The sequence below is a fragment of the Podarcis muralis genome, chromosome 7 (assembly GCF_964188315.1).
Source record: "Podarcis muralis chromosome 7, rPodMur119.hap1.1, whole genome shotgun sequence".
Classification (NCBI taxonomy): Eukaryota; Metazoa; Chordata; class Lepidosauria; order Squamata; family Lacertidae; genus Podarcis; species Podarcis muralis.
In genome coordinates this window covers 80440310-80453168 of record NC_135661.1, presented here as the reverse complement: position 1 = coordinate 80453168, position 12859 = coordinate 80440310, and the positions used below count along the sequence as shown (strand labels likewise).

At 45.5% G+C, this 12859-nt stretch overlaps 2 protein-coding genes across 2 annotated transcripts in view; one reads left to right on the top strand and one right to left on the bottom strand.

Moving 5' to 3' along the window:
- The window catches only part of LOC114603393 (guanylate-binding protein 1-like), a 76387-nt gene that overhangs the window by 14756 nt on the left and 48772 nt on the right, over positions 1-12859 (top strand). The gene's annotated exons all lie outside the window — the stretch shown is intronic.
- On the bottom strand, positions 1601-12112 carry LOC114603387 (guanylate-binding protein 1-like). The gene is made up of 10 exons (XM_077932181.1): positions 11862-12112; positions 10512-10639; positions 9717-9826; positions 8926-9125; positions 7714-7956; positions 6186-6469; positions 4862-5074; positions 3931-4033; positions 3483-3676; positions 1601-2516 (listed from the first exon to the last, which is right to left on the bottom strand). Exons 1-10 carry the CDS (start codon positions 12055-12057, stop codon positions 2214-2216), a joined length of 1974 nt encoding a protein of 657 aa, XP_077788307.1. The 5' UTR covers positions 12058-12112; the 3' UTR covers positions 1601-2213.

The following is a 12859-nucleotide window of genomic DNA, read 5'->3' as shown; positions in this document are numbered from 1 at the left end:
CTTGTTGAAAATGCAGATTTCTGTTTAAACATAGCTCTTCTCTTGATAGGAACACCTGGGAATTTCCTTTTAGTTTTTATCATGTTTATGTCCCCTCTTTTCATGCGTTGACAGATGTTTTAAATACATCGCTGTAGTACTTGTCATACTGCCATTAGTTGTCACTATAGTACTCCCCGCACAGCTAACAGCGACTGCAGCAGCAATTTGTGAGGAAGGGGAAGGAGACATCTTTTGGGCAGGGAAACTCATCATTCTTTAAATCCCTGTGGTTCCAGTTTGATGGGACCAGACAAACCGGAACAACAGGTCCAGTTTACTGAGAACTACTTTTTTAAAAATTATTATTTGCATTTACAGAAACAGGAAGAGAGAGCATATTTAACCCCCTCCCTCTGCCCCACTTACAACTTCGTACCAAACACAGCATGTATACTAATACCAAATGACTTCCCTTCCACGCTTTTCCTGCTTTGTTTGCTTCTCTACTACTCTGTGTAATCCACATCTTTTTTAATTATCCAATTTGTTATCTATTTAAAACTCTTTATCTCTGCTGGATTTAGTTCACTGAGAACTTCTTGAGTGCAGTGGGCTAGCAGATGGAGAAGCATTCGTGGCTGCTTTGATTTCTAATGTGTACAAGAAATTTCACAACCTTAAACACAACAAAATTAAGAGCTAAGAAACAGAATTAGTGAGAGACTGGGTTGCTTTGGGTTTGTTTTTATTTTCCCCACATCTTCCAATTTGGGCAGTAGGATTATCCTGTTGGTTCTAATGGGCCACCTGTTTCCTAGGAAGCAGTTAACAGTCTGTGCAAACCAGCGAACATTTACCGTCTCCTAACAAGCTTGCTTGACGTACGTATTCCTTTCCTTTCTCTGCTGTGCCATATTTCCCCCTTACCAAGAGGCAGCAGGAACCAAATTTTGGCTTCGCACAGGGCTCTGCTGGAATTTGAGAGCCCAAGATCCACCACTGCTGCTGTTTTCCCTTCTCCTCCTCATCACCTGCCTACTGAGGCACCTGTGTCACTCTGCCTATTGACAGGGCTGGGCCAGTCATCTACTTGTACAGTCTCAAATGCTTGATTATCAGCGATCAAGTTTCACATTTCATACAGTGAAAAAACTTCCCATTAATCCCTGAACAGCAAACAGTGAGTGACAGCCAGGCTTTTTTTTAGTACTCTGTGGTTTTGCCCAATTCTCCGCTTTTGCCCAGTTGTCTTGCCTGTCCTCTGGTATTTCCCCTACATGTGCCATTTGTTGGCATCTGTCTGTCTCAAGAGACAAAGGAGTGCACCTCCGGGGGTGAAGTCAAGCCGCTGGAAAATCACAGCACTGGTTGTGGCTGCAGAGACCGGTAACTTAGCTGCTGCCTCCCGTGTTGTTTTTGCTGCATTAGCAACACTGAAGTGACCTCTCCACGATGCAACCCTGGGCAGTGTGCATGGAGGTCCTGGGCTGCCCAGACGACAAGGCCCTGCTTCTCAGCCTCACTGATGTGGTCCAAAGGAAAGCATACATTTGGCACCAGCTTGACTGCAGGAGTTGCTAGAAGGAGGCATAAAGTCATAAGGCTATAAACAGAAACTAGGCCATTTATTTTATTTATTTATTTTCTATACAGCTTTGCATGCCTGAAAAGAAATAGCATATAAGAAAACAAGTTGGACACAACAATTCACAGTTCTCTAGCCAGTTAGAAACTCAGATATATAAGCTGGGCGCCAAATGGCTCCTTAAAACAGTACATACAGCGGAAGAGATAAGACCGCCTTCTGCTCCCACACTCTTCCCAGACAGGCATGTGATTTACACCAATCTCATCTGCAGCATCGGAGGCGGGAAATACTAACAGGTTACAGCCGCCAAAAACAGAATGTCTAGTTGCCATTTTGGGGCCAGGAGGCTCAAAAGTCATATTTTTCAATACAACTTTTTGGTTCCTGAAATTTGTTCTGATTGTGCAGATAAAATATTACAGAGAATTCTACAGGATGTTTAAAACAGGCAAGAGCCAAGGATCCCCAGGCATCCACCTTCACCTGGTCCCAAAGTGGCCAGTAACCGGGTGCAAAATGCGCTTGGCGAATTTCAAACACTGATCTATACATAACACTGCAGTGAAGGTGTGGATGTGGTGATAAGATAGGGAAGTCAGCAGAAAACTAAGAACAACTAGCCCCATTTATTCCCATGCTGGAACTATTTTTTCTTTGGTGTGCTCCTTACATTCCTGGGTGGGTTTTTACTCCTTGGTGTGCTTTTTACACTCTGTGGTGCACTTTCACTCCTTTGTTGATTTAGAGCACTGGAAAGAATGTTACTCTGCATCCTGTACTGCATGAACTGTGTTCCCACAGTTGTAACAGTTGACAACAATTTTTCTATAGCAGACACCACAAGGGCCACCTTGGAGTTATTACTTTCTTCTTTGAGACGTTGGATTTCACTTTCCATCTCACTGGCCCTCTGCTGAAATCCTTCCTTCAGCAGTTCCTCTTGTTCCTGGGAAGTTGAAAAGCACACAGAGACAGTTTAGTTGATGGATGGATAAGAAATGGGGCAGCATCTATGAACAGGGATGGGATCAGGCCAGACCTGAACCACTTTGTGTGGCAGTTGTGTTTTCGTTGCCAACCAACGCATTTCCCACTGCACTGTGTTGCCAAATGGCCTCCCATAAAACCAACTGTCTCCAAACTAGACCTGCTTTTTTATTTTGAGCATATAGGGATTTGTGCAAAATCTGACGTGGTTAAGAGCAACAGGAGCTTGGCTATGCACAACACACAAAATTCAGCATAATCCTGCTCTGTGTCCTCAGGCAAGCCAATCCCAGCTGGACCCATACCTTCACAGATAAGAGCTACAAATATTAATGGATTCCCATCATCCATGACCACTGGCTGAGGCAGATGGGAGCTGGAGGCCACTAACATTTGGAGGGTACCATGCTGAGAGTGCAGCTTTCTTGCCTCATTCTGCACCATCCATCAGTGGCTGCTTGCCTGGAAGAGCATATTATGCCCATTTTAAAGCAGATTCCCTAAGTTAGGGATTTTCCAGGCACAAATCAAGGTGACGGCAATCACCATTAAAGCATTAAATAATTTGTTCTTGATTTTGCTTGAAAGACATAGGCTTATTTGGCCTGTATAAAGAGGGTGATGATATATCCGGGAATATATGGTTTATGCTGAGACATTTAGAAGGGTAAAGGAGGCTGTCTGTGAACCAGATTTGGCCTTGAATGGAGGAAGAGTTCTGCTTCTAAGCATCATCCTAAGGAGAAAGCAGGAGCAGGGGAAATGGGACCCTCCAGATTTTTCTGGTCTATGAGCACTGGCCATACTGACTGGGAAAGATGAGAGTTGGCTCCAGCCACATCTGGAGGACCACAAACTCCCCACCCCTGGCCTAAATATTGAATCTTTCAGTGGTTCAGTCTGCATCTGACTCAGCTCTCTTTACCTTGAGTTTATGCCGTATCATCTTTTCTGTTTCCTCTTCCATCAACTTCTTCTCTTTCTCCATCTTCTCCTTCAACAGCTGGAGCTGTTCATCGTGGCTTCGCTTCTCATCCTCAATCATTTGCTTCAGTCTGGCCTTCTCCTGCTCCAACAGCTTCTGCTGCAGCTGGGCTGCTTCGGCCTGAGCGCGCTGGGCTGGGGGCCAGCGAAGGAAAAGAGACAACATGAATACTGAGGGGGCTGCCATCTCCCCTTCACCCTGTGTTCTGTTCAATGTTCTCTCCTTGCCTGAAGATGAGAATACTACATCTGTCGCTATGCCATTCTGCAAAAAGGTACCACAACTGTAACCCTTCCCTGGGAACTCAGAGCCCAGCCAGAGAAGGCCAGGACGTTTACTTTCTAATACATATAATTTATAACATATACTCATTGCCTTAGATATGCACCTTCAATTTCCTTCTCTTTGTCGGTCAGGGCGTGGTCCATCTGAAGGAGAGAGTTTGCCACAGTCTGCTTGGATTTCAGGAATTCTTCAAGAGCTTTGTCTGCCTGATAACACATTGAGAGCTAAAGTTATTCATTTTACACTATAATGGGGGGACGGACGAGATTATATACTGTGATTAAGGACAAAAATTGGTGTATAGTAAATTAATAATTGTATTAATTTTTGTAATAATTGTATTAATTAATTAATCTTAATGAGGTGCTGAGAAATTGATAATAGTGGTCCCTAATCCCTCTCTTATGGTGCTGGAGGAGACTCTTGAGAGTCCCATGGACTGCAAGAAGATCAAACCTCTCCATTCTGAAGGAAAACAGCCCTGAGTACTCACTGGAAGGACAGATCCTGAAGCTGAGGCTACAATACTTTGGCCACATCATGAGAAGAGAAGACTCCCTGGAAAAGACCCTGATGTTGGGAAAGATTGAGGGCACAAGGAGAAGGCGACGACAGAGGACAAGATGGTTGGACAGTGTTCTCGAAGCTACCAGCATGAGTTTGACCAAACTGCGGGAGGCAGTGAAAGACAGGAGTGCCTGGCGTGCTCTGGCTCATGGGGTCACAAAGAGTCGGACACGACTAAACGACTAAACAACAATCCCTCTCACATAGCCTAGAAGACAAAGATCTCTTTTAAACTATTTTATGTAAACCACTTTAATATATTTTTCATTGAACAGAGTTTATTCATTTTGGTAAGTAGACGAACAAACTAATTCACTTTGAATCAAGCCCTATTGAATTCAGTGGGGCTTACTCCCAAGAAAATATTCACAGTATTGCACCCCAGGTCTAAAGTTTGGATCTGTCCTCAGTCAGTATAAGAATGCTCATTCTTTGGATATCACAGAAATGCTGGCTTCCTGCCCTACCTGAATTCCTTTCTCAGGTACCAAGTGGTATTTCTTCTCTATTTCGTCCCGTTTCTCCAGATAACGCTGGTAGCCACCAGGCACAGAGTAAATTCCTAATCGGAGCTCATCTTCTAGCTCCTGGGAAAGATCCATCAGCACAGCAAAGCAGCGGTCAAAAGACGCCTGCTCATTCTTCCTGCAGAACTCTTCCTTTTTCTGCTTCAGCTCTTGCTACGAGAGACAGAAAATTGGCAGAAAGATGATCTGTTAATAATGATGAAAAAGCTTTTCCTCTTCAGTGGAAAGACTTACTAACAAGGCCACATCAAAACTGCAGTACAAATTTCAATTGACTTAGCTGTCCCCACTCCCACCAAAAATCGTGGGAACTGGCTACAACATCAATGATCTATAAGGGCTGCATTTCTAAAATGTAGGCCAGTTTAAATTGTCTGGCTCCACCCTTCCTAAAGTTAAAAACTAAGTGCGTAACCAATCAAATTGCAATCCTACCAGTCTTCTAGGATATGTGTTTGTCTTCCATTTCATCTAGAGAATGTGTCTTTCACAGATAACTAAGCGAGCAATCCTACAGCAAGATGCTCCACAATGAACGGGCTAGGATCCAGCGGATCTCTGGCTGAGCCAGGAAGTTCCCCACACAAGCAGGCTATGCTGGCTTAGCTCCCTCATTCTCGGTTCAGTCGGGGATACACCAGAGTATCCCCCCAATACCGATTCAGCCATGACTCACATCTTGAGCTGGCCTAAAGCCTGAAAGGGGGGCATTTAAGGGGCATGGTGGGGGCAGGACCGGGAGGGGGGTCCTAATCCTATTCTGCTCAGTCATGTGACCTGGAAACCCAATGAAAACTCAGACGGCCAAGGGGATGGTGCCGTTCAAACACTTATTTTAAAGGTTTGTTCTCCCTCTGCCAGGCTTAGGATTGCTATGCAAGCAGTAGCTCAATGGCTGAATGGAGTTTGGTGTATAACTTTACACCAGCTTAACTTACACCGGCCTGCTTTATGCCACCTTTCTATGTTCCTTTTTGCCTTTGGATAACAAGAGGCTGTCTCCATTCTGAAGAGAGAGATTTTTAGAAAACCGTGCGAGTTTTGGAGGACCCTCCTAGCTGTGATGCTCAGAGCTATGCTAGGTAAGCGTTTATTCTGCTAAGTTTTATTTATTTTTTCCTGATCTTGTTTTCTTCTAAATGTTTCCTTCAGCCAATTAACATTTATGTAGGAAGACAAGAAGCTCCCTCGTACAGAGTCAGACCAGTATTGTCTATCCTTGGGGCAGAGGTGTTGTTTTTTTTAAAAAAGAGAACAGATTTACCTTAAGCTTCTCTTGTGATTTTTTTACCAACTCATTGCCAAAAGCATGGGCCATGAAGATGCCAGTGGCTTCCTTCTCACACTCTGCGTGCACCGCCAGCAGCTCATTGACGGAGCCCGTGGGCAGGTTCAACCGCTGCCCCATCCGCTCTTCGTAACAGGAAATGGCATCACACACAGCTGCTGCGTTCTCAATCTCTGCCAGGGCCAGCACGGCATTCTCCAAGCAGGGCAAATCCCCGCTGTTGATAGCATTGACGTAGGTCTTCACCAGGTTCAGAAGCACTGAAAGGGAAGAATTGGGCAAAGTCACCAAAACAGAAATGGCAGAACAGGGATGCCCATCCCACTTAACTTTTGTACACCGAGGAATTGTATCCCGAGTCAAACATCTTTCAAACGTTTGTACTATAACTGGGGACACATCATCCACTGTACCTGCAGATTTCTCATAAAAGCAAAGAAATAGATATTCTGCACAAAACAAGAGGCAGAGAAGACATGTTTTTAAAAGGAATGTTCTAGCCCTCATGCCTGTAGAAAATAACCTGAAATGTGAAGGAAGCACTTGGGAATGCTTAAAAAGCAGAGATTACTATTCTCTGCCCTGCACCCACATCTCATTCCTAATTATTATTACCTCTCTATGCTACATATGTATTATTGCCTTCCGTACTTCTGGTTCTTGCCAAAACTGGAAGCAGCCCAATCCATAACTCATCATCAGCACAGTGTGTATCCTGCAGTCCTGGGGCCACACTGTGATAAGTATGAAACAGCACAACTGGGCTCAGAACCCAGCTCAGAACCAATATTTTATTGAATACAAAAAAATAAAACATCAACAAAACAAAGAACAAAGCCCCTATATTAGCAGCACCATGGGGAATTAACTCTGCAGAAATAGGCATGGAAGCACTTGGTCTATTAACTCTCAATAAATAAAAGGGGGAGGTGGTGAACAGGATTTTTAGTAGCCAAATGTCATGGGTTCAAGTCCTACATAATAAATTATGTAAGCATTTAAAACAATGCATGCAATGTTGCTTTCTGCACAAATGACACAACCAAATTTCTCTGAAAGTAGAATTTGGGTTCCATCACAGAATCGTTACTGTATTTTATTCTGTGTATATAGTTTTCAAAATAAATTCTAGCTAAATGATGTTCAGCAGGCAATCAAGTGAGCAGCTTACATGCAATTCAGCCTGCACGTGAACAAAGAAATCGTCAAACTGCAGAGCAAGGACAAACTAAAGCATTTTCTACAGTCAGGTGGGTCACTATTGGTTTCTGATGTCACCTGATCCCTTCTTGGCTGGTAGCTGAGTAACACCATTCACCTCAAGCTGACAGCTTCCTACACCCCCAAACTGCTCTGGAGGAAAAAGCCCCCCATCCATGGGGTTCCCAGACTGAGACCAGTTATTAGTATTATTAGAACGGGACTGGGTAAAACTAATTACTCTAATCAGAATGGTTCCCTACCCACCAACCCCAGCCTACAATCTTTCAAAAATGTTCCCTACTTCTCCCTGTCACAACTTGGCCTCCCGGGACTGTCTTGGGTCGCGATGTCTCCCAGATGTGTTGGCAGAAACGAGCCACCGGCTCCAAGAAATCTTCCTCCAAATCCTCTTCTTCCAGTTCCTCCAGCCGGGACAACTTTTTCCTGCTAGCTGGGCGGTCAAAGGTGAAACATTTCCGCGAAGGAAAGAATCTGCGGATACATGACCTAGGCATGTTGCACCTCTGGATTTGCTCACTATTACCTGGGGGAGAAGAAGTGTGAGTACACAAGACAATCGGTTACTATCGCCAAATTCCACAGAAAATGTGCCAACCATCTCCCTGGTGGAGCAAACTCACCTGGTTACCTGTAAACATTCAAGTCTCCATGCCAACTCGACTGACACCTGAGGTCCCAAGGCTTGCTGTAAACTGAGTTAGGATATTGCTCTCTGTTTCAGCACTGCAATGTTATGGCCTTACTCCGAGTACAGTGGTACCTTGGGTTAAGTACTTAATTCGTTCTGGAGGTCCGTTCTTAACCTGAAACTGTTCTTAACCTGAAGCACCACTTTAGCTAATGGGGCCTCCCACTGCTGCTGCTGTGCCGCCACGGGGCAATTTCTGTTCTCATCCTGAAGCAAAGTTCTTAACCCGAGGTACTATTTCTGGGTTAGCAGAGTCTGTAACCTGAAGCGTCTGTAACCTGAAGCATCTGTAACACGAGGTACCACTGTATATATTTCCCTCTTCATAGTGCACTTACAGCTCGCATGTGTATATTTGAGATTAGCAGGTAAGACTCCTATGTCATAGGAGTTTCAGGGAGCCCAGTCCAACTGTACAAGCAACTTAGCTTGGTGTTATGAGGTTTTTCACAATTTTGTGGCTTTTAGCTTTTACAGTTTGGGTATCAACATTGTAATTGTTGTAGGGCATTTGTAAACCTCCCTGGGAGCACAATTGAGGATTGGCATGAAGAGTTATTAGTAATGCAGTCTGCAGCCAGAGACAGGTGCCTCAGGAACCGGTGTGATATATCTCTGTGTCTTGCTCCATGTAGCACAGGGGAAATCAGTTCAACCTCTTTAGCCCTCAGTGGCTATGTGACTGGATACATTCACCCACCTGAATATTAGGCCTTTTTGACTTAGATCATTTGTGTACCTCTCAACTAACGGTGTCCTCTCTCCATCTCAGACACTGCATTTCCCCCCTTGCAGTTACTATACCTTTCTGCAGTCTCAAGGCATTCTCCAGGTACCCGTCCTCAGTTACAGGGTATCCATCTATCTCCAGCTGTAGTGTGAAATCCCGCACTGCCCAGATGAAGTCTGGGAAGAAACGGACAAATTCGGCAGAGTTCTCCTCCTCTTCATCTTCCCCGGAGGAAGCTTTGGCTTTAATCCTTTTTGTCAGCTCAGTGACGTAGCTGGGGAGTGCTAAGGAAAACAATTCCAGGGCTGGTTGGGGGCCTGTTTGAACCTGCAGTTGTGGGCTGGCCGGAAATGATGATACAGCTTTTGAGCAGAGAGATTTACACTACAGAAAGACCACATATAGTCGTACCTTGGAAGTCAAACAGAATCCGTTCTGGAAGACTGTTCAACTTCCAAAACGTTCAGAAATCAAAGTGCAGCTTCTGATTGGCTGCGGGAAGCTCCTGCAGCCAATCGGAAGCCGTGCCGGACGTTTGGCTTCTGAAAATCGTTCGAAAACCGGAACATTCACTTCCGGTTTTCGATCGTCCGGGAACCGAAAAGCATGAGTTCCAAGGCATTCGGCAACCAAGATATGACTGTATTGCAACTGTAATTAAGGCAGGGTTTTGTGGCAAGGGGCTGGCATCTCTCATTTTTACACCTTAAGGCCAATTCCTGATTTTATGCCTTCTGGAGTTCCTGCCTGCACCCCCTCCCATGGAGTGAAACCCCTAGGGGGACAACTTACAACTGCCTCCTCCTAGTTCCTCCAGGCCAAGCGTGCAAGGCCAGCTGGGATTTCTGATGCCCCAAAAGGATACTGCAGGTTCTCCAGCGCATTTTGATCAATGGTGCCTATGCTGTTGTACACCAGGGTGCTGCTGAGCAGAATGGCCAGGGCAAAGATCCACGAGTCATTCTGTGTGTTTCCCTGAAACAGAAATATAATATCAGTTAACACCAGGGGGGGTTTCAGCCGGAACTCACTGGAACTCAGTTCTGGCACCTCTCTGGTAGACGCCATTGCCATTAATACCAGGTCAACACACAACACAATTGCCTCATTACATAAATCATGTTCAGAATACCACAACACAAACGCCTCTGACTGGCAACTTCTGCATTCCTATGGACTATTTCGGCTGAAAAAAACCTCCTGGAAAATCTCCTGGAAACCTTGTCACTGAAGAAGCCCAATGGGCGAAACAAGGGTCTATCCTGAGAACTGGTCTTTCATCAGCTGCCTTATTGTTACTAAGTTTGTTACACTCTGAAGACATAGGACAATGCAGAAGGAAGATATCAGTATGTTGTTTCCCACAGGAACTGTATGTTGTAATCGTTGGACTTGACAATCTTTGGACTTGACTATCCTTAGATGTTATGACAATAAAAACATATAGGGGGTTAATAGTAACATGATATGATATTGCCACCAGGAACTGTGCTTTGCAATTTTTTGATATGACAATTATATATAATGTTATGTTACTTTACAGCTAGTTACAGTGTGTGTTGTGGTATTCTTAACACCAGGTCAGCATATTTTGTCACAAGGCTCTTTTGAAAGGGCTAGTCTTTCGCTGTCATGCCAGCTGCCATCTCCCCCAGCTCACCTTCTGCACATCACCCAACCCTTCTGTGTCCAGCAACAGCAGTGTGAGGTCAGGCCTGTGGGGGTGAGGGAGGCACCACATCCAGATGCCCTTCGTGAGCCCCTGCACTGTGGCACCCAAACAGAAACCTGAGGAAAGAGCGGGCAATGATTCAGAGACAGAAAACAACAGGTGCCAAGGCTTAAGGCGCAGGTCACCGGGAAACCCCACTGAACTCAATGAAACATTTGTCACATCCCCATCATAGCTTTAAAGCACATGAGTTACACACACACACACACACACACCCCCACCCCAAGAATAATGGGAACTGTAGTTTGCTTGGGTGTTGGGAATAGTAGCTTAGCAAGTAGTGAAAGAAAACTTGTGCACAAAACAAAGAAGAACCTATGTAAGCTGTAAAGTGTCGAGCACATTAAACTTGGGACTAGGATGCGGAAGAACAGAGTTGGAATCCCCACGGGGAGACATTGGGCTAGTTCAGGGGTCAGCAACCTTTTTTAGCCGTGGGGCAGTCCACCGTCCCTCAAACCATGTGGTGGGCCAGACTATATTTTGAAGGGGGGGAAATGAACGAATTCCTATGTCCCACAAATAACCCAGAGATGCATTTTAAATAAAAGGACACGTTCTACTCATGTAAAAACACGCTGATTTCCGGACCTTCCGTGGGCCAGACTGAGAAGGAGATTGGGCTGTAGGCCTTAGGTTGCCTACCCTAGTTGCTGTCTCTCAGCTGAACCTATCTCACAGGGTCTCTGTGAGCAAAAATGTATATGGGGAAAACTGAATACCACCTGGAGCTCCTTGGAGGAAATGTGGGGTGGGGGTGTATATATATATCTACGAAAAGCAAATATATATATATATATATATATATATATATATATATATATATATGGTAAAGGTACCCCTGCCCATACAGGCCAGTCTTGACTCTAGGGTTTTGCGCTCATCTCACTCTAGAGGCCGGGAGCCAGCGCCATCCGAAGACACTTCTGGGTCACGTGGCCAGCGTGACGAAGCTGCTCTGGCGAGCCAGCACCAACGCAGCACACGGAAATGCCGTTTACCTTCCCGCTATAAAGCCGTACCTGCCATATTTGCGGAGCCTCCTGTGAATTCTGCTGAGTGGGGACCCCTGACTCAAAGTCCTATCTCCCCTCTGGTTCTATATAAATATTAATTTACTCCTCTTCATCCATGCTTCTCCCCAGGCTAGGCAGAAAACCCAGGGGCTCTGATACCCTGTTCCAGAAACACCAGACTCCACTGCCTTGCTCCTCATGCAAAGCTGCTAGACTCCAGCCCTTCCCTTGAGTAACAGGGAATATTCATGAAGCCAGTCACCTTTTCTCTTGCCGGCAAGCCTGTTCATGAGGTAGGACTTGCCAGTGCGGTACAACCCCACAATGGCCACCACCACCACCGGCTGGCGGATCCTGGCAAGCACCGCTGCAGCCTCCCGGTTCACCACAAGCTTCCCATCCGGCATGTTCTCAATTAGGCAAACAGGAGCCTCCATGTGGACCTGCCCTGGGGCCATTGTGCAAAAGATGATGGGTCTGCAAAAGGAAAACAGAGGAGCTCACAACACAGTGGAAACTCAAGTGTGTCTCTGCCTATTAGTGAGCCAGCATTTCCCAAACTTGGGTCTCCAGCTGTTTTGGGACTACAGTTCCCATCATTCCTGACCACTGGTCATCCTCTAGCTAGGGATGATGGGAGTTGTAGTCCAATTCAAGTTTCTCTCTGCCTGTGAGCGTGTGAATGAGTGAAACCTGACTGGAAAAAGAGTTCAGGAAGGGCACAAATCACCATTCAGCTTCGCCTCACTGGGATCCCAGATATCTTCTGGCACCTGAAAGTTACCCAGTTGGACATTCTCAGGATAGTTGTGACAAGTCTACATCTGTCCGAGATGCTGTCATTTTTCTTTCATGCACACCTGGAAATAGACTTTGTCCCTGCTGTCACCATTCCCCCCCAGCACCACACCTATGGCTTTCATTTTATCGGAACTGATGTGAAGCCGGCAGAACTGCCCCCCTCCCCATTTAAGAATACATTCTGGCGTGCCAACATTTTGATTCCCACCCCTCCCATGCCTCTGTTGCAAGAGCCACGTATTATTTATACTATCGGCAAAAGTTCTCTTCTCCCTCACTTTCCATGAACCCATTCAAACTTTTCCCAATGGTTATTATTCCCTAAATCAGGTGCACATCTACAATGGGACCCCGTCCACTCTGGCAGTTTCCTTAATTGTTTAAGAGGGGGAAATATGGCACAGCAGAGATAGGAAAGGAATACGTACGTCAAGCAAGCTTGTTAGGAGACGGTAAATG